The sequence below is a fragment of the Bufo bufo genome, chromosome 2 (genome assembly GCF_905171765.1).
Source record: "Bufo bufo chromosome 2, aBufBuf1.1, whole genome shotgun sequence".
Taxonomy (NCBI): Eukaryota; Metazoa; Chordata; class Amphibia; order Anura; family Bufonidae; genus Bufo; species Bufo bufo.
The window spans coordinates 341,704,925-341,724,324 of record NC_053390.1 but is presented as its reverse complement, the minus strand read 5'-3'; the positions used below and the strand labels follow the sequence as shown (position 1 = coordinate 341,724,324).

Below are 19,400 nucleotides of genomic sequence, written 5' to 3'. Positions count from 1 at the left end.
TACCTCCAGCTTGTCTCGCCTGTGGTGGAATAGGGGTGTGGGCTGCACTATCCACCCCTTCCTTGCCTCTAATTTGTGTGTGATCTGTCACTGTCTCACATACCCACCCTTTATTCACGCCCGTGCATAACCATGGGAGGCTGGTGAGAGGGCATATCACCAAAACTGATGTCTTGCCTAATAGAAACTGCCTAAAGGCCTCCTGTGCCCATCTCATGGACAGATACTCTTTTTCTACTCTTTCCCGGGTGATGATGATGCGCTCTCGCATTCTTTGATCTCGCTCTCTTTTTAGATTCTCTGGCTCCCACACATGCTCCTCATGTCTTTTCTTGGACTGCTGCAGCTCTTGACTGAACTGTTTCCACAGTTGTTCCCACTCATGGTCGTGTCCAGACACTTTCTCCTTTGCTTTGCGGGGCTCCTCCAGCAGAGCATGCTTGCCCCTGCTCGCTTCTTTTACGTGCATCTGGTTCACTTCTTTCTTCTTTCCACCAGTGGTTTCCCCATCTTTGGTGGTAGTTTTAGAGACCTCTGCTTGTTTAGTGGCTTTTTCCACTTCAGCTGCCACTCCCTTTGTCTAAACTTTGGTCTCTGCAGCACCTGGGGACTTCATGCCCACCAACACATCGGCCTTAACTTCTTCAGCCTTTGTCTTCTTGGAGTCTCCAGTCTCTTTGACAGCCTTCTCATCCTTCTCGGACATGGCATCATAAACTTGCCCTCTTAACTCCTCCCCCTCTTTCTCATCGAGGCAGGAGGCACCGGGGTCTTCAGCAGACTCCTCGTCTTCTGGAATTTTCTCCAGAGGCTCACCTAGGACACTGTTCTCTTTTTGGGGATAAGTCAGGAGAACCAGCCCATCGTAATAGCCAGCATCTGAAAACTGATCGTTCACCTCCTTGTACTTCTTCCCCAGCAGGCTGCTGGCTATTTAAAAGGCCTTGTAGGCAGAGGGGACGTCTTCCAGGCCTGGACTTCACTCTACCATGGGTCTGTGGGCTTTGGCATCCACATCAGCCCCATCAACTGGTTCAGCAGAAGCATCTTCCATATTCTCTGCCTCGACCAGCACCGCAGTTCCACCATCTCCAGACCGATTCTTAATAGGCTCTAGCTTAGACTTCTCCAACTCATAGACGTTCTTCCCGATGTCATCCTTTGAGCTCACAAGATCCTCTATCTCTGCTCTGAGTTGCTGGTTCAGCCTCTTAAATTCACCTCGCTCCTCAAGCGCTTCTTCAAGGGCTCTAGCCAAGGAGAGGGTCTTGGTCTCCTTCTCCGAGGCATCAGTCTCCGCTCGGTCACGGTCGTTGGCATATCGAGCCGATATGTATTTTTCTTCAGCCAGGAGTCGTCAAACTTCTTCTGTTTCTTCTCTAGGTTAGACATAATTTGCTTCTGGTGGTCCAGGTCCACCATCAGATCATCCAATTCTCGCTGAAGTTTGTTATTGGGTTTTCTCCAACTTTTCGTATGTCAGACCCTTTTTCTCCAGGCGCTGAACCATCAACTCCATTTTTTTCAACAGTTTCTTCTCAGCTTTTCGCACAAGCTTGTGGGAAGCGCCCCGGTTTTGGGCCTCCGGTTCCAGCTGCTCCTCGCTCGGCTCTGCTGCAGCAGATGTAGGAGTATCACCATTCTCTTTCTAGGTCTCCTTCTTTGACCCTTCTGAAGCCTTCTTCAGTTGCTCTGTGAAGACAGCTAGTCCCTTCTCTAACGTTTCTAGCGACCGTGTGGAGAGAGAGAGATCATCCTCCTGTTTGCAGCTGCACTGTCCTGTCAGGTCTTCTACAACTGTCTAGATATGGGCTTCAGACACTAGGCTGACGTCATCCGACTTAATTCTCATCTCGTCAGATATAACTGTCATCTTGTCGCTAATAGTAACCACCTTAGTTTCGCAGGACCTTGACATGGTAGCTTCACTCTCTGAGTTGCTATCGGTCACAGCACATACGTCACATATACCGCTTGTGTCATTATAAATTCTGACCTCTAGGGGCACCTATGAGCTAATCCCCACCTGGGACACTTCCTTAGTAACCATAAAACACTGTGGAGACTACATATCCACCTCTGGTACCTCTAGCCCTACCATATTTTCCTGTTGTGCTTCGCTCCACACTACTTATATGCACTTCTTCAAATCTCTTGATCAAGTCATATAGTTCTTCATGAAAAATAGCAGATGAAGAAAATAAAGCTTCATCATCATTTACATTTTTACCACCAGGGGGCCCTTCTCCTCTGACCACAACCTGCAACGGAAAAGGCATGTTATCAACATCCGATATTTCACATGACATCCCCCTTTCATTATAGTAATCCAAGGTGATCACAGCACTCTATCTATTCTGGCTGATGTGGGTGCTCGTCAAGGATGTGTTCCTGGCTCCACCTCTTGGAACTCAATTTGTATTAAACAATTCAGACAGCACACCAATTTTTGTTATGCTTGATTAGTCTTTATTTAGCCGGACATGGTGGTACACTGAACGTTTCAGGCAAATTGAATGCCCTTCATCAGGCAAGTGTGCGTCCACTTGACAGCATGGAGAGCCGGCTCTCCCTGCTGTCAAATGGACGTACGCTTGCCTGATGAAGGGCATTCAATTTGCCCGAAACATTGTCCGTCTAAATAAAGACTAATCAAGCATAACAAAAATTGGTGTGCTATCTGAATTGTTTAATACATCCCCCTTTCATTATGCATTTCCGCCAGCTTGGCACAATCACCTTGCACATTATCCGCACCATTGTTTTTAATGGTCACTTCACTTAAAGGATTAGGTACCAGTTCTGCAGGAGTTTTGTCACTGACTGCAGAAGTGTTTCCACTTTCCCACAAGTCACGGAACAGCGGGAAATCACGTCCCAACATTCCCTCATGTATGAGTGTATTTATAACATCAAGTACACAAGTCCTAGTTCTTACCGGGGTCTCACATTCAGTGAGAACCACCGGATAGTCCTTATTGGGCCTCATGCACACGACCGTTCCGTTTTTTGTGGTCCGCAAACCTCGGATCCGCAAAAAATGGAAGACACCCGTGTTGCCTTCCGCAATTTGCGAAACGGAACGGGTGCCGGCAATATAAATGCCTATTCTTGTCCGCAATGGGCGGACAAAAGAGGACATGTTATATTTTTTTAACTGGGCAGCGGAACCGAGCCACGGATGCGGACAGCACACGGACTGCTGTCCGCATCTTTTGCGGCCCCATTGAAGTAAGCTTCCTTTTGTTCTGCCAGACCCAGGCCGCAAAACGGCGGCTCGGATGCGGACCCAAACAACGGTCGTGTGCATGAGGCCTTATCCACATGACTGTCCAGTCCCTTTATCACTTTATCAGTCTCAGGTTTCACTATCATGCTACCTCTTACCCGGGCTAGCATAGGATCTCTGAGTTTTGCCATCCCAAACCTAGCTTTTGTTATGGGCAATTTAGGCAACACAGTAACCTTCTCCCTGCAGACTCTTGTGGGGGAGCAACCACAACAGGCTTACCTGCCTGTTCAGACACTCCTTTTTTCACATTGTCACATATTAGCAGTTTCTCGACTGGGTGTCTTACCCCATGCCGGCCCAGCAGGTAGCAACTGCCGCCGGCTCACTGTCACGGGGTCTGCCACACAATCAACAGGAACGTTCTTATCCTCTGATGTCATGGATTCGGCAGTCATTTCCACCGGTCAGTCTCTCGTACTGGGCTTCTGGCCCTTTAAGCTCCACACAGCAATTTCCTTTGCAACCCAGCAAAAAAAAAAAGTCCAGAAGTCCAGAACAGCACAGACGCTGCCCTTTGCTACAATGTCGTTGCCCCTACCACTTTCTGTGTTGTCCTTTCAGCACAGACGTTGCACGCATCCTCCACCAATTGTGAGGTGTAGCTCTCTTTCACTGGGGTCACGCTCACAGATATCTTCACAGACAACTGATTTTCATGTTCAAACTGTGCTTTATTGTTGCAAAAGCACAAACATAAACAGTACAAAGTAAAAGCCTGCCCGTCTGGGCACTAACTAAAACATAAGACGTGTCTCTCTGACTCACCTACAGTATACATCACAGTTCACACACTGTTTCAGGTGCGGCTTTCTCAGCCCAATAGTCCACCAATCCCCAGGCTGCAGCACGGTCAGAATATCTCCTAGCCTCATGGTCTCTCAGCTTTGCCCAGCTGAGACCACACTCACAGAGCCTCACCAGGCCTCTGTTTGCACACTTCCTCCTTACTAACACCCTGGGAGGTGCTATATGCCAGCCTGAGTACCTCCAGCTGGTCTGACCTGTGGTGGAATAGGGGTGTGGGCCGCACTATCCATCCCTTCCTTGCCTCTAACCTGTGTGAGATCTGTCACTGTCTCACAATATATATAATTGAAAAGCTCATATTCACTGCCAGGGAGTGAGGACATAGTAGCGCTCGGTGACCTCATGCGGTGCCATGTCAGGTCGCTGCAGGAAGAGAGCTGGATCTCAAAAGGTGTAGTATCCGGGACAGGAGAGGTGAGTTGATTAGCAATGGTGGTCTGATCTGCGGTCTGTGTAGGGGTCTTATTAACATTGGAGGTCTGATATGAGGTCTGATTGGGGTTCTGGGCTGTGATCTTATTAACATTGGAGGTTTGATCTGAGGTCTGTTTGGGGGTCTGATTAACATTGAGGTGTGATCTGAGGTCTTTTTGGGGCTCTGAGTTGAGGTCTAATTGACATTGGGGGTCTGATCTGAGGTTTGATTAACATTGGAGGTCTGAGCTGAGGTCTGAATAACATTGGAGGTCTGATCTGAGATTTGATTAACATTGGGGAGTCTGATTAGGGCTCTGAGCTGAGGTCCGATTAACATTGGGGGTCTGATCTGAGGTCTGATTAACATTGAGGGGTCTGATGTGAGGTCTGATGAAAAATATTTTTTTCTTATTATCCTCCTCTAAAACCTAGGTACCTCCTATGGGCAGGTGCATCTTAGTTTAGAAAAATATGGTATATCCACCCAAACAACACCTACAGATGTAGCAGGGGTAAAACACACACACTTTTAACTCAAATTTCTTAACTTATCGCGTTATCTTGAAACAAAAACCATTGAAAAGCAATTGCTTAACACATTTAGTTGCATTAGATAACATGTCTCATAAAGCATGTGTACCATATTTGCCCTATATGTGTGTTACATGGGATACTATATATAAAATAGTTTCATTATGATTACATGACATGTACATTACATTACATGTGATGCGTGTATCCCTCATACTGCGTCTTCCCATTCATTCATTGTTCCTATGGGTCTGTTTGTGGTTGCTCCCTCTGAAAGCCCTACAGCTATTTTTAGTGCATAGCTCAAATCATGTTTTGTGACCTAGGATTCATTTGGGAAAATATGCACTTTCTCTTGCAGGTGTATATTTTTTCAGTGTCTTGTTGTGAGTGCTCTAATATAAAGGCAGTAAAAAAATGAAATATGTTGTAATTGCAGTTAAAAACCACATGGAAGTTATGTAAATCTGTTAATGGAAATCTAATAATGAGTTCTGAAATAGGGGCATTGCAGATTCAAAGATGGAAATACGGGTTCGGGTCAGCAGGGAGTAGGGAGAGTTGGATATAACAACTAGTTGTTAATTGAAGTAAACTGCACTGAGCCCAGGCTCATCCTTTCCTATTTTATTATGTTCATGTATGTTCATTTCTTCCCCCATTAGTCCTCTCCTTTCTCCCCTTACCTTTTCATTCATTCATTCATTCATTCATTCATTCATTCATTCCTTTCTGCCAGTTCTTCTTTCCTTTGTTCTCATTTTATAAGGATAGGCAGCATCCACACTAATTGATACTAATACATTAGGATCCATTGCAAAATAGATCATAACAGATCCGTCATATCCATATTTTCTTCTGATAAAATGAAAGCCATTGTGGAAAAGTGAACACAGCCTTATAATTCTAGACAATAATTTTATGGCCAGTGCTAATATAGTTTACTTTTACCTTCATTTCTGCTGTAGCTTTAATGACTTGAGTTTAAAATTAGCATGGGGTGAAAATGAACTGATATATTCCTATATACTGTTTGCAAGGCTGTGCAACTGTATGGAAGAATGCAGGTCTGTGTATGAATGTGGAATGTTGGCTTGTCCCCTTTGGCACAATATGCATAATCAGTTATGATTTCAGCTACTGTATATTACTCTTGATAATAAAATAATCCCTGTATTTTCTATAAGATTCTGTACTGTATGCATAGAAGCAGTGGGACCTGTGCCAGCCCACATCTCAGTCTCACCCAATTTTTACCACGATAGGTTTGGCAGGTTTTCCTCTACAACCTTGAAATGGCTATTTTGTCTAGTCTAGTTTTTTTTTTTCTTTAGAAATGATGCATGTTTGCTGCACTTTTAGCATCATATGGGAAAACCGAGTTCCTGATTAAAAAATGTCCGTGAACTACATCGGAACCTGTCTAGTACAATGAAGTGATGGTCTGAAAAACTGGGCACTTGCTTTAACTTAGAGTATTAGCTTTACAAATAGAGGTGATTGTCAGCAGGACGTGTAACCTAGAAAATGTAGTCTGAAGATGTAGAACCTTTCTTGCTAGAATAACATATGATTTGTAGCAGAAAATTCTCCTTGATCAGCATTATTTCATAAGCTATGTCTGGTATACAGATTTGTCTTTGTTTTGCTCATGAATTTGTATGATTTTCAGAAGTACAGAACTTCTTTTGGGTCAGAGGCGTTCTTTAGGTAACTAGCTATAGCATGGCCTTCATGGCAGAACCTGTAAAAGCAAATGCTGACATTAACTTGAACTGCCAATGACAATTTTTGTTAAAAATATTAAACCATGCGACATTTGTAACATTCTAAAAGTTTTTTAAATTAACCAAATATTGCACAAATGAAGCAAAAGTGCAAATGATTTTGCCTGTATACCAGAAGCCCTCAACTAGTGGGCAGTGAATGTTTGTGACTCACTCATCTGATTACCGTCACAATTGCAATGAAGAATCTGATCATTTCAGCAGGGAAGTGGAGTAAGAGTTGTGGAGTCGGAATAAGAGCTAGTTTGGAGTGGAGTCAGAACCATAGAAATGTACTAACTCCTACTCTAGCCAGAAATAATATAGGAATTTAGAAATGCTTACAATTATTCATAATAATAATGATTTTATCAAAATCAGTGATAGGCAGAGTTTTCTAGTGGTGATAGATAATCAGTTCTCACCTCTCCTTGTCCCTTACACTAGGTATCTTCATGCTGCTCCAAGGCCTGTGCTGCACATGCTCTGTAGTAAGTTCCTCCTCTAAAGACCAGAGAAGGAGGTTCACCATTGGGTATGCCTGCAGTCATCTCAGAACTACTAGACAGAAAAGAAAGCCAGTATTAAAGGGGTTGTCTGGGAATAGGCAGTATTTTACAGGTGCCTGCAAAGAATCATATCTACTTTCCACTGCTCGGGTCCTGCTCGCTAGGTCTCATATGTCCATCTTGTAGTCCATGGCTTGTTTGCTTCCTCCCCAACATGGGCATGGTCACCTGCTCTGCTGCAGCCAGTAACTGGATTCAGTGGTGATGTGTCTCTTGTAGACAAGTCACAGCTGAAGCCAGTCATTGGCTGCAGTGGAACAGATGATCGTTCCCATGCCAGGGAGGAAGTAAACAAGTCATGGCCCGGAAGACAGACACCTGGGAGCGAGTACACAGGACCAGACCTGCAAGGAGCAGGTAAATCTAGAGCCTTCCCATAGCGGAGTCCGGGTGTGGGCACCTGTTAAAGGTTATAAATTTCCAGACAACGGTTTTATGGTAACACTGAATATAGCAGTTCCACTTTTAAAATGTTTATTTTATTCCCATTTACGCTTGCACATGATTCTCTGTATTCCCAAGAAATAGATATATAGCTTTTCTAACTTTTTTTGAGGACAAATTCATAGATTTTTTAAAATTAAATAACATAACAGTAGAATAACAGTTATAATATAACAGTGTTTTACAGTTAAATACATTAAATGCATAGCGCATCACATATTTGCCTAGGAGTTTAGAAAATTTCAGGAATCTCAGAAATTGTATTACAATATATACAGTATGTATTATGTTCTAAGTAACCTGATTACTTGTAGTAGCGTTCAAAAAAATAACTGTGAGTTTAAAAAGGCAAATAAATCGCAAAATCGTTCTAATAACTTATCTTCATAAATGCAAATGCAGTGAATATGCCGCATATTCATTTCCAAATCAAAACAATAGCACAATTTATCCAGTTTGTGTTAATCCTTTACAGAAAGTAAAGATAAAGGAATATTAGGCCGTTCAAAAAAAAAGCAGTGCCAGCATTTTCTTTAAAGATTCAAAAATTTTATGTGTAAACTGAAAAAAAAGTTTACTTTGATATTAAAGGGGTAGTTTGTGTTCAGTGCTGAACCCAGACAGACCCCCATTTTCACCCAGGCAGGCCCTGTGCATGGCAAGGACTTTTTTGTTTATGTTTTTACACTGCTAGGCGGAGGCTTCCGCCCAGCAATGTATTCGGTGACGTCACCAGCTCTGATTGGCGGGCTTTAACGCTGCCTTAGCCGCTTTACAGCCTAGAGCAGCGCTAAAGCAGGCCCATGAGTGCCGGTGACGTTACCGAATACACTGATGGGCGGAATCCTCCCGCCTACCAGTCCCTATGTAGAGCCCAGTATGTCACGAGATCTCCTAAAAAAGCCTTTGCCCTGCAAGAAATGCTCCGATGCTCATATTATGGGGGCTGTCTGGGTGAAAATGTGGGTTTTTTCCGGTTCAGCTCTGAACCTGGACAACCCCTTTAAGTGGCATAACCATTGTTTCTGATGACTGCTTAAAATCTGTGTTGCATGGAGTCGACCAGATTCTGGCACCTCTGAACAGGTATTCCAGTCTAGGATAATTGGACTACATTCCACAGTTTTTCTGCATTTGTGAGGTTTAGCCTCATGAACCACATTTTTTATGTCACCCCACAAGTTTTCTATGGGACTGAGTTCAGGGGATTGGGTTGGCTGTTCCATTACCTCAATCTTGTTTGTCTGTAAATATTTTATTCACTTACTGGAGTTTTTTGGGTCATTGTCATGTTAAAACACCCATTTCAAGGGCATTTATTCTCTGGTATAGGGCAACATGATCTCCTCAAGTATTCTGATATACAGTATTAGGGTCCATTCACACGTCCGTGGTGTATTGCGGATCCACAAATTGCTGATCCGCAATACACGGGGCAGCACATGGCCGGCACTATATAGAGAAGTCCTACAGTCAGGTCCATAAATATTGGGACATCAACACAATTCTAACATTTTTGCCTCTATACACCACCACAATGGATTTGAAATGAAACGAACTAGATGTGCTTTAACTGCAGACTGTCAGCTTTAATTTGAGGGTATTTACATCCAAATCAGGTGAATGGTGTAGGAATTACAACAGTTTGCATATGTGCCTACCACTTGTTAAGGGACCAAAAATAATGGGACATAATAATCATCATAAATCAAACTTAAAATTTTTAATACTTGGTTGCAAATCCTTTGCAGTCAATTACAGCCTGAAGTCTGGAATGCATAGACATCACCAGATGCTGGATTTCATCCCTGGTGATGCTCTGCCAGGCCTCTACTGCAACTATCTTGTTCTTGGGGCATTTTCCCTTCAGTTTTGTCTTCAGCAAGTAAAATACATGCTCAATCGGATGCAGGTCAGGTGATTGACTTGGCCATTGCATAACATTCCACTTCTTTCCCTTAAAAAACTCTTTGGTTGTTTTTGCAGTATACTTTGGGTCATTGTCCATCTGCACTGTGAAGCGCCGTCCAATGCTTTTGTCAGCAGTTACATCATCAATAAATACAAGAGAACCAGTTCCATTGGCAGCCACACATGCCCACGCCATGACACTACCGCCACCATGCTTCACTGATGAGGTGGTATGCTTAGGATCATGAGCAGTTCCTTTCCTTCTCCATACTCTTCTTTTCCCATCACTCTGGTACAAGTTGATCTTGGTCTCATCTGTCCATAGGATGTTGTTCCAGAACTGTGAAGGCTTTTTTAGATGTCGTTTGGCAAATTCTAATCTGGCCTTCCTGTTTTTGAGGCTCACCAATGGTTTACATCTTGTGGTGAACCCTCTGTATTCACTCTGGTGAAGTCTTCTCTTGATTGTTGACTTCGACACACATACACCTACCTCCTGGAGAGAGTTCTTGATCTGGCCAACTGTTGTGAAGGGTGTTTTCTTCACCAGGGAAAGAATTATTCGGTCATCCACCACAGTTGTTTTCTGTGGTCTTCCGGGTGTTTTGGTGTTGCTGAGCTCACCGGTGCGTTCCTTCTTTTTAAGAATGTTCCAAACTGTTGTTTTAGCCAGGCCTAATGTTTTTGCTATCTCTCTGATGTTTTTTTTTTTCAGCCTAATGATGGCTTGCTTCACTGATAGTTACAGCTCTTTGGATCTCATCTTGAGAGTTGACAGCAACACATTCCAAATGCAAATAGCACACTTGAAATGAACTCTGGACCTTTTATCTGCTCATTGTAATTGGGATAATGAGGGAATAACACACACCTTGCCATGGAACAGCTGAGAAGCCAATTGTCCCATTACTTTTGGTCCCTTAACAAGTGTGAGGCACATATGCAAACTGTTGTAATTCCTACACCGTTCACCTGATTTGGATGTAAATACACTCAAATTAAAGCTGACAGTCTGCAGTTAAAGCACATCTTTTTCGTTTCATTTCAAATCCATTGTGGTGGTGTATAGAGCCAAAAATTTTAGAATTGTGTCGATGTCCCAATACTTATGGACCTGGCTGTATTCTTCTCCGGAGCTGCGGACAAGAATAGGACATGCTCTATTTTCTTGCGAAGCTGCGGACCGGAAGATCAGGGCCACTCTCCGGAAATGCGAATGCGGAGAGCACTTAGTGTGCTCTCTGCATCCATTGCATCCCTATAGAGAATGAATGGGTCCGCACCCGTTCCGCACAATTGCGGAACGGATGCGGACTACACTTGCAGATGTGTGAATGGAGCCTTAAAATGTAACTATCATTCTTTTTTTATTTTCGAATTGTATAGCAGCAGTGATACTGACCATTTTTGTAATATACTTAAATTACTGAAATCGCACATTTCTGTTAGAAAAATTGCTCTAAAGTGGCCCATTTTGAGCCTTAGCAACGCTCCTCTGTCTTCTGTTTACATAACACAGTCAGTGTTGAACAAGTCTCCACAGTTATGTAAACAGAAGCAGGGCTGGGACAAGGGGACAAGGCCATTTGGTGCCCAGGGCGAAGATGGCAAACTGCGCCCCCCCGTTTTTAAGAAAAAAATTAGTTTGTTATTTGTATTACATTATTTTCTTACTTTTTACAGTCTGTGTGTGAGTAGCAGCTAGTGAAGGCAGGCTCCTCGTGGCTTGTTCTTCACGCGCCGACACAGCTCCCTGTAGGCTGCGCGAGTCCTCCCTCTCTCACCTCACACCTCGCCTCCGGCGTGAGCCGCGTGACGTCACACGGCGCACGCCGGTGGTATCAACCAAATAAATCCTCCATGGGGGGGGGGGGCGAGGAAACGCAGAGGTGGAAAGGGAGCCCGAGCCAGGAGCGCAGTCGGCACAAAATTCATAGGGGGAGAGAAGGAGCAGCGCTGACATGGCTGGTGTGGACGGTGTAGGCGGGTGCAGGAGCGCACTCAGCACAGCAAGCACAGCAAGTGGCGCTTGGCTAATGTGGTACAGTGAAGCTGTACACTGCTGGCACTTCACCTGCGCCCCCCTCCTGTCCGCAAATGGTAGCGCCCAGGGCACCCGCTCCTTCGGCCCCTGCCTTGTACCGGCCCTGAACAGAAGACATTGCTAAGGCTCAAAATGGGTCACTTTAGAGCTATTTTTCTAATAGAAATGTGCGATTTCAGTAATTAAAGTATATTACAAAAATTGTCAATATTACTGCCCCTATACATAGCAAAAAAAAAAAAAGAATGACATTTACACTTTATGACTGATCCATGATCCCTGGTATGTGATGAATAAGCCCAACATTATGAGAAACAACCCCATATCATGATTTCTGCATCACCATGTTTTACTGTCTTCACAGTGTATTGTGGTTTAAATTCAGTGCTCTGGGGTCGTCAGACATTCTGTCTGCAGCCACTAGAACAATTTTGCTTTTTTCAGTCCACAAAATGTTGAATTATTTCTCTTTGGGCCAGTCAATGTCTTCAGTGAAAAATTCTAACCTATTCCAGAAATTAGTTTTTTTCAACAATGGGACTTTGAGGGGAGTTTTTGCTGTTAAGGCTACTTTCACACCCCTGGTGTGAAACTCCGGCAAGGCCGTTCTGACAGACAAGTGGAGGATCGGCTGGACGTAAACCGCAGCATGCAGTGGTTTGTATTCATCTGGTTCTCTATTTGTCTGCCGGAATGTGTACAGATCTCCGTCAGACCCCATTATACCGGAACAGCCTGCCGGAATTCAAAGTGAAAGTAGCCTAACTTGGCTTCACTTAGGGTACTTTCACACTAGCGTTGTTCGGATCCGGCAGGCAGTTTCGGCAACGGAACTCCCTGCTGGATCCGGCAAACCTTCTGCAAATGGAAATCAGTTTTTTCCAGATCCGTTAGAAGGATCCAGTGATATACTGGATCCATCTCATCAGGTATCATCCGGAATAAGGGATCCAGTATTTAATTTTTTTCAAAGATAAAAAAAGCAAAAATAGCTGGCGCAGACCGTAAAACCGGATATGGCAATGCAGCAATTTCCGGAACACTTGGTACCGGATCCGGCATTAATACATCTCTATGGAAATTAATGCCGGATCCAGCAAGTGCGGTAGTGGTCTCGGACTTTGGCTGGAAAAAATACAGCAGCAAGCTGCAGTATTTTGTCCAGTCAAGTACCGTACAAGGGACGGAACGGAAGACATCCTGATGCTTACTGAACGGATTGCTATCCATTCCAAATGCATTAGGAGAAAACTGATGCGTTTTTTTTTCCGGTATTGAGACCTTTTACTGGATTTCAATACCGGAAAAGAATAATGCTAGTGTGAAAGTACCCTTAATCGTCTTCTGATTGTAGCGTTACTCACTGGTAACTTAAGATCGTTGATCTTTCTGGAGGTGATCATTGGCTGAGCCTTTGCCATTTTGGCTATTCTTTGATCCATTTGGACAGTAGTTCCACACGTCCTTCTGTGTCTTTCAGGTTTTGGTTGCCACTTGAAGGCATTTGAGATCATTTTAGCTGAGCAACCTATAATTTGCTGCACTTCTGTGTGTTCCCTCTCCAATGAACTCTTTAATGACAATATGTTCTTCATTAGAACAATGTCTGAAACGGTTTTCAGAAAAAATGCCCTATAACCAACAGTTGCAACAGTTGCCACCCTCCTACCTTTAATAAAAGCCCAAATTGACAACTGTTATTCCACAGAATGAATGACTTCACCATTTTAACTCCTCACTGCTATTATTTTAAGTACACCCTTTAAATTAATGATTCAGTTGCTCAGAAGAGGCCTGCATATCCTAATTGTTGGCTCTGTTTTTTTTTCCACTCTACTACACTTACAAGTACGTTATTTGCTATGTAGAAATATCACCTCTACAAAAACAGTGATTTATCAGGTTAATGATATTGGACTTCTTTTTCTTTTGTACACTACTGTATATGATCGTAAGTTTGTTATTACTAATTTATTGGCCATTTCTAAAGGAGTCAGAGTCGGAGTGTGATAAAGTACAGGAGTCTGAGTCGGAACGTTAGCTTACTGGCACAGCTCAGATTTTTAGGACCATAGACACCCATAGATGCAGTATTTACTCTAAGGCTAGTTTCACACTAGCGGCAAGGAACTCCGGCAGGCTGTTGAGGTGGGCCCCATTGACTATAAGAAAAGTACGACGTGTACTTTTATTCCTCTCAGCATGTTTGCCGTGCTGCCGCCGGAACTCCGGCCCAACCCCATTATAGTCAATTGAGCCTGAGCGGTAGTCCGGGAGGACGCGTGCACTAGCGGCAGCACAGTTCACCCCCCACAACAGCCTGCCGGAGTTCCTTACCGCTAGTGTAAAAGTACCCTAAGACAAATTTACAGATAGAAAATTGCAATTTGTTTGTCTAGCCCTCATCTTGGTTTTTAATCTGATATACTGACTTGTACAAAAGCTAAGGCGTTGTTTGAAGATCAAAGCACAAAACTTGAAAAAAATGCACCCTAGGCAACATACATTCTTATGTCCCCTATCAGATTGTAGAAAAATATAGCCTAAATTGTGGCTTCCTGCATTATTTCTACTGATCACATGACGTGCGGTGATTAGGATTCATCTATGAGGGCACAGTTACTGAGTGTATTAAGACAATGGGCAGCCATTCTTATGGTGTGTCACACTGTAGGGCATATTTATTATATTTTTTATTTCATAGACTATGCATGTATTAGACAATATTAACAAACCCTTTCCTTGTGTAGCTATGGGGAAAAAAGAGAATTTACTGTTTTCTTTTCTGATATAACTGATAACAGTTTTTACTCTTTCATAATTTTTGGCAATATATTACCTTCAGAGGCAAATGTGGCATCTAATATTTAGCAAGGCAGGGAAGTATCCCCACTAACCTGATACATAGTTCCAGCACTAAACCCCAAACACCAACATGCCACATGATCTTCACAGAAATCAGGAAAAAGAGACCCACACGGCGCTGCTGTCCTAAAAGGTGCTCCAAGGGACTGATATCTCATCAAGTCTATTTATTCATTGTGTAAAAACAAGGCGTTTTGTGACTGGACTAGTCCCTTCCTCAGGCTTTATACAATTCAGTTTAATCCATTGGAGCACCTACTTGGACAACAGTGCCGTGTGAGTAAATTTTTGTTGGTTTCTGTGACAATTTCATCTGGGTTGAGCCTCCGTCGGGACAATGAGGCAGCAGCTTCCTACATTCCTACAGAGGAGGTTTGGATCTCTGCAGTTATGGAGTCAGGAGAGTGATGAACACTTTTATGCACTGTGCACTGCAGCATTCAGCAGCCCTGCTTGGTGCCTTTACACGATCTGCCACTTCATGGCTGAGTTGCTGTGGGTCCTAAACGCTCACACTTTGCCATAATAATTCCACTCACAGTGGATCTTTCACAAATGTTTGTAAAGGCGGACTGCATGGCTAGGTGCTGGATTTTACACACCTGTGGCAATGGGACTGAATGCAACAACTGAACTCAATGATTAAGAGGCGTTACTTTTCTCCATATAGTGTATCAGCCAGAGGTTGTACACAGCGGTTGTATGCTTACACAGAGGACAGCTCACACAGACTGTAGATAGGGAGGACAGCACACACAAGGCAGTTTCCAAGGGAAAGACAGCATCATCCTGGACCCACAGAGCCAGGACATATTACTAGAAAGGACACGCCAACATGAGAAAAATCTAAAACTAGCAGCAGGTTGCAAAGCAGAGTATGTGAAAATGAATGAGGATTGCAGATTGGGACTTAGTGTGACTCTATTGAATCCAAGCTAACCATTTATTATTTCCCATGTCAAATGTGACCATAATCTTTATATTGGTATTATGCATATGCATAATACTAATATACCATGACAATAAAATATATTAGAAACGTATATAAAATGTACGGTATATTCTCCTTCCCATTCAAATGATGTGATCCCCATATGTGTTTAAACTTGTATTATATCTAAAATATATTGTAGTGTAGAGGATTGTGCATACATCTTCCTTTCTTCAACTAGTGTGTGTGCTTTGTGAAGAACTCTTGAGAAGTGCAATGAAACAGTGACACATCTGACTGGAGATAAAGCTGACAAATATGTCCAAAAGCTTTATTATTTTCTCCTGCATTATTGAAGTTGACAGTGAATAACAAATCGGTCTGATGATTACTACAGTTCCCACATTTCCGTCATATTTTCTTCTCTTCCTACGGGTCGGAGTAAAATATCTCAGAGATGATAACAACAGATAAGTCACTCAAGTGCAGTCTATTTTATTAGACCAAGGGTTATATTGTCTTCAGTGGCAAAGACGTTACTCCCAGACATGATATTTTGTTTGTTAAAAACCAAAGTGACTATAGTGTAGTATTGATTATGCCCTTATGACAATGTGCGTTACAGTGCCGCATAAGAGCCGGAAAGACATATAAGTACTACGGTGCAGCTCTAACAGCAGCAAAATAGTGCCTCCTAAACAGCAACTGCCATAAGCCCCCCATTATAATGACAGAGTGCCCCAATAGCAGTGACAGCGATCCAACTATTCTCCATTAACTTTGATATCCACCGTGCCTTAATAACGAGTACCTTTATAGCAACTACAGTGTTCTTATAATTGTCAGCAGCACTGTACCCATATAAAAGTGACAACCACTGTCATAACTGCTACAGTGCTCTCATCGCACTCACAGTGCCCTATATAATCTCCCACACTTCGCATTAGGGCTCATGCACACGACCGTCCATGGGCACCGATCGTGTGCCCGCCGTTTGTGGACACGGACCTATTCACTTGAATAGGGTCTGCCATCCCCACCCAACGGTCCGCACCGCAAAAAAGTAGTGCATGCACTACTTTTTTGTGGTGCAGAAGCACTCCGTAGTGAGTTTACCTCCCTTCCGCGCTGTATCTCCCAGATTGTGGACCCATTCAAGTCCACTGTTTGTGGGCCGCAATATGGGCATGGGGCTGCCTACAGTTTTCTGTGCAGTCCTGAATGTTGAATGTATACAGAATAAAACTTTTACTGATGTCGTGCATTTTATTTACCCCAGTAAATCCTCTCTGATGGCTGGGCTCCCCAATTTTAGAAATCACAGAGCCCTTTGTAAAGACTAATTTGCCAATATTTCATACCGGATTCTCACTGTAATGTAAAAGCGGTGGATAAGAAGTTTTACCAAGTAGATGTTGTACCTTGCATAGATATTAGCGCATTATCAAACACTGTTTATAAGTGGTCACCTACCTGTACCATGAAAGCCCACGCTATGTGGCTCATGAGGCTGCCTGAACATTTGCAGCGGTCTAGCAGACAACTGACTCACATCTCTGTAGTGCAGAAGAAGGCCATGAAATGCTGTTAATGTCGCTGCGGCTCCGTCTTCTTCTTCGGTGTGAATCCTGTCACACACACTTCACTTCTGCAGAACCTCTTTATTAAAAAAATGTGTGTTTACAACAGCTGCCTGTTATTCACCCTCTTTGAGTATAGTGTCGAAAGTAACAGACATTTAGGAGGAATTTATCATTCCCCCTTGACAGTTTTCTGACCTTGAAAATTCTCAAAGCAACTCTGTAATTGGCATTGTGATTTTTCTTAGGTGCAGCTGGCATTTTTACACCATCCTTGCCAGTTCCCAAAAAGGAGCCATTGGCCCTGGCACATTTATCATTATTTACACCAGAGGCTGGCGGAAATAATGACTGAAATCTACATCAGCTACAAGCTGGAGTAGATTTCAGTCTGGCGCACGGACTGCCGGAGGAGACATTTAATTTATGACGAGGTCTGCATCTTATCATGAATTGAATGCCAGCTCCTACAGGGCAGGGAGCATGAAGACCGGCATAGCACACACCGTTGTTGATAAATCAGGGCTTTAGGGAATCGTCTAACAAGTGCAAGATCTATTCACTGGTAGTAAAGCCCTTTTGTGCCTAAGGAGCTCCCAGTGTTAAAAACACAATTTATATAATTCTTTAATCCGTTTCAGTACGCTAACGCTATCCAAAAAGACAGTCTTTGCCCATTGTAGGCATTTCCTGCAGCAAACTCAACAGAGCGATTTTTAATGGTGCCAGTCATTTGCCACATATTCTTTTCACGGGGACGTACATTGATATAAAATGCTGCATATAAATTAAACATTAAAAGGTAGACACATGCCGATTTAGAAGCTCAATTATAAACTTTATTAGGCAGTTAGTGCCTGAAGGACACGTACATCCATTTCATATCACGTGTCCCTTTTTGGAAAGATGATCATTGAGCTCAAGTAACGTTCTAGCACAGCAGGAGCTTGCATAATTTATGCATTTATATTATGGGTAGCAAAATACAAATATAAACTTTATTTCTTCTCATTATGACACTTACGGTTTCTTTTTTTTTTTTTCTTCCATTGCAGATCGGGTCACTCCAGGATTACTATCACTTTTTTCACAGTAGAACCATCAAGAGGTCAGTCTTATCAAGCCGAGGAACGCACAACTTCATTTCAATGGAACCAAAGGTAAGCAGATCTCCACTGTGTCTACAGCCGAGGGTCTTGCATTATTAATTAGTAATGTCACACCAGAAAAAGATGCTCACAGGCCATTTGAGTACTATGGAACTGATACATCACCTCCTTCAGTGCCTGTCAAAAGCCAGACAATGAGGCAATGTGCGATGAATGTTAGCTTACTTTAGGAGACATCGTAGTGAATAAATGTCTGTTTATAAAAAAGTAGCCAAAAGGAAATGAAGCCTGCTGATGTCATGTGGATAAAATAGTAGAATATATGTGGCGATTGGTTGCCGCAGTCACATGACATGACGTGAGCAGTGACACAGCCACGCGTGGGAATTATTCTCTGTGCAAATCAAATGCAGCTGCATGCTTATACAGATGTGTGTCCTTAGAAGTCCAAATGGTATGTATTTTTTCCTGTATCGCGTTGCACTAATAAATGCATATGTTAAACATAGTACGAAAGTGGAATGTGAACAAAGCCTACACTGACCATGTGACAGTTTAGTATTTCGACATCCATCAAACATTATAGGGGTCATTTATTAAGACTGGCGTTTTAGACGCCAGTCTTAAAGGGTTTCTACCACCACATTTTGACCTAATTAGCTGTCAGACACTAGCGATCTGCTAGTGTCTGTTGTACCTAACCATGCTATTGTAATTCCTTTCTGTGCAGCGGTTACCCTAAAAAACGTAGTTTTATTGGTATGCAAATGAGCCTCTAGGTGCTATGGGGGCGGCTTTTTCTCACCTAGAGGCTCCGTCCTCTCACTATTTCCGCCGCCCAGCGCGCTCCAGCCCGCCCCTCTCCTCTAGATTGACAGACTACTTCTCTGCATCTCGGCCGAATTCTCGCGCCTGCGCCGTGTGCTTCTGTATTCGGCGCAGGCGCAGTGACTGTCTCCCTGCGCCGGCATCTTCACTCCGCCGGCGCAGGGAGCAGTCCAACAGTCACTGCGCCGAATACAGAAGCACACGGCGCAGGCGCGAGTAGGCTGTCAATCTAGAGGAGAGGGGCGGGCTGGAGCGCGCTGGAGCGCGCTGGGCGGCGGAAATAGTGAGTAGACGGAGCCTCTAGGT

At 43.4% G+C, this 19,400-nt stretch overlaps 1 protein-coding gene across 3 annotated transcripts in view; it reads left to right on the top strand.

The window, feature by feature from the left end:
* The window catches only part of PCSK5 (proprotein convertase subtilisin/kexin type 5), a 468,004-nt gene that overhangs the window by 55,336 nt on the left and 393,268 nt on the right, over window positions 1–19,400 (top strand). For all 3 annotated transcript variants that reach the window (XM_040417061.1, XM_040417063.1, XM_040417062.1), the window contains exon 2: window positions 18,213–18,317. In XM_040417061.1, coding sequence (XP_040272995.1) covers window positions 18,213–18,317 — 105 coding nt within the window. The remainder of the gene's footprint in view (window positions 1–18,212; window positions 18,318–19,400) is intronic.